At 44.7% G+C, this 2,580-nt stretch overlaps 1 protein-coding gene across 1 annotated transcript; it reads right to left on the bottom strand.

Annotated features, from left to right (window-relative positions):
* Positions 1-928: 928 nt before the first annotated feature.
* LOC147424740 (Late embryogenesis abundant (LEA) hydroxyproline-rich glycoprotein family) lies at positions 929-2,031 on the bottom strand. The gene has a single exon (XM_086500452.1). The coding sequence runs from the start codon at positions 1,722-1,724 to the stop codon at positions 1,107-1,109; it is 618 nt and encodes a 205-aa protein (XP_086356578.1). The 5' UTR covers positions 1,725-2,031; the 3' UTR covers positions 929-1,106.
* Between the last annotated feature and the right edge of the window lie 549 nt (positions 2,032-2,580).

Raw genomic sequence — 2,580 nt, 5'->3', positions numbered from 1 at the left:
TATTCTAAGGACCATTTAGAATGCTGAGCTCTTTGGTATGATGTGATCTTGCATGTAAAAACCTGGGTCCAACACTGTTGCAATTTTTGGTCCCTAATCAATATCGAAGTTATATTTTCCAATATCATGCTATTTTTTGACTAATGCATACCAATGTATTTGCCTTACGTGTGCGGTTGCTAGCACGTGGGATGGAGACCATGCAAGATGAAGATGGCTAAGGCCTTGAATGCATACGATAGGGAGGATTTACATATAGTGAACCCTTGGGAGTGCAAACATGGGACTTTGACAAGTACAAGGTTCTAGATAGCAGAGAGAACCAAGACAAAAAAAAGATATTGTGAGGTGATACTGCGATACACACTTTGACACTAATGGTTATTACCTACATCTTTATGCCAAAAAAGGAAAAAATCACCAATAGGGGATATCCCAAATGAGAGCCAGGCGAAGACTAAAGATGTCAACATGCCAAGGGATTGGAAAATGTAGCTCAGTGGAGAGGAAGAACTCATAGGCAAGTGCAACAAAGGCTCTTGCTAACTACTATTCTCATAATAGATGCCAAAATCAACATATGAGAGCTTACATCAATAGGAAGTGTACCTAACCAGCATGTATCTCAATGCCATACATCCAATGCTCCAAAAAAGAAAAACCTAGGTTTAGAGTAATATCACCTACAAATCCGGAAATTTACCTCCAACTCTCAAATCTGATGGTAAGACAACCTAAATAGTTAAAAGAAATTTATTGTAACAATCATCAAATGTAGAGCTAAACTCCTCTAACAACCTTCAAAGATAGTCAATTAACCCCTTTCTCCATGTCCAAGCTTTCCAGGTTCTTCAAGAACAAAAAATCAATACAAGCACTGCTTACATCCCCCATCTGCCATCGCCCGCTCAGCCAATCGCACAGAAGATGGTAGAAAAATTACATAAATTACCAATATACAACAATAGCATGCAGCAACAGGAGAGGAATTCTTTACAACATATTTAATGAAGGAGATGAAACTGCCGAAATCTGAGCAGAACTCACCAACATGGGGGAAAACTAATGAAAGGCCACATGGTATGAAAATATATCAGAAGAAGCAACTACAAATGGACCTTGTTTTCGCAATCGGTGTTGCTAATGGAAGCATTGACAACTGAAATGGAGACGCTGCATTGGGATAATATGTCGACATGGCGCTTGATGAAGAGAACCTTCACTCGGCCCGATATCTTCGTCCTTGTGGTGAAAGGCAGCGATCCTGCCAAGAAGTCATTCACTAGATGTGAGTTAGTAACCAGCTGATCCGCAAGCATGATGAATGTCACCGACATCGTCTTGGTCGCATCCGACCCGATGGCACCTGCCGGGATTGTGACAACCGCAACCTCATCATCATAGTAATATACCATTGCTGTGCTATTTGAGTACTTGAAGCTAGCCTTGTTGGGATTGTGCAGAGAAAGATCAACTGCAAGGGTTATGTTAATGGAAGGAGTCGGAATGAGACCCCCGCCGAGAGACGATTTGAAGTTCAAAAGCTCCACCTTCTCCACAGAAACTTCTGCCTTCTTTGGCTTGAAGACAGTGAAGGCTAAGATGACAATGATGATGGCTATAAGGACAATGAGAAAGAAGAAAATCAAGCAGCAGCATGTCCATGGTCGCCTTCTGTGGAAAGGGGCTGGCACGGCCTGTTCGACATTGTTGAGCTCAACCATTGCGACCGTGTGAGAATCCGACAACGCCAAAGGTACGCACAGATGATTTATTCCGTCAGAGCTTCAGCAAACCTGGTACTTTCTTACCTGCTGCTGCTGCTGCTGATCCTGCTCTTTACCATGCCCAACTTATGAAGAAATGTAGGGTTTCTCAGAAGCGTAGAGGCGGCTTTGAATGGGGAAGTTGGGTAAACAGAAGAGCTGCGTACGTGTCGAGCATGAGGAGAGAGGGTCCTGACTCCTTAGAGAAAAGTGCCGAGCTCTGATGAATGTGGTGAGCGCGCAGTGTGGGGGGGGGGGGGGGGGGGGGGGCGCGTGAGAGAGAGATAGAGATAACGGGTCTTTCAAGTATTGCGACACCAGGGTGTGTGTGTGTGTGTGTTGTGAGAAAGAGAGAGAGGAGAGAGAGAACAGACGACTTTCTTAAGCAACCTGCAACACGGGTCACCCTTTGTGCGCGTGTGTGTGTGGGCCCGTGGGGAACGATTGAAAGTAGGTAATTTATAAAGGACCTTTGGTGTGAGCGCAGTGCGCACCACAGTTTTTAAATGAAAAGCGCGTCTTTTGAAGCCTACTACCTACATACAAGCCTTGAAAATGCACCTTCACCATTTGAAACTCAGGGTTTAGGGTTCATGTGCTTCTAGAATCTAAACCCGATAGAAATTTTCAGTACTGGGGAATCACATTTGGAGCAAAGAAGGTGATCATCACGGTTCAAAGCCGGAATCGCATTGTGTGTGAGGGGACTTTGTGTGTCTCCAATGCTACTTCCTCCGTCAAAGTCCTGGCTCGCGGGGCGTTGGATCTCAGCCATACATTCAACACGCGTCAGTCGGATTGTGAATGGAGACCT

The sequence above is a fragment of the Adiantum capillus-veneris genome, chromosome 25, assembly GCF_014529385.1.
Source record: "Adiantum capillus-veneris isolate H3 chromosome 25, ASM1452938v2, whole genome shotgun sequence".
In the NCBI taxonomy this organism is placed as follows: domain Eukaryota; kingdom Viridiplantae; phylum Streptophyta; class Polypodiopsida; order Polypodiales; family Pteridaceae; genus Adiantum; species Adiantum capillus-veneris.
The sequence above is the reverse complement of the archived record's forward strand: the minus strand, read 5'-3'. Positions and strand labels throughout refer to the sequence as shown.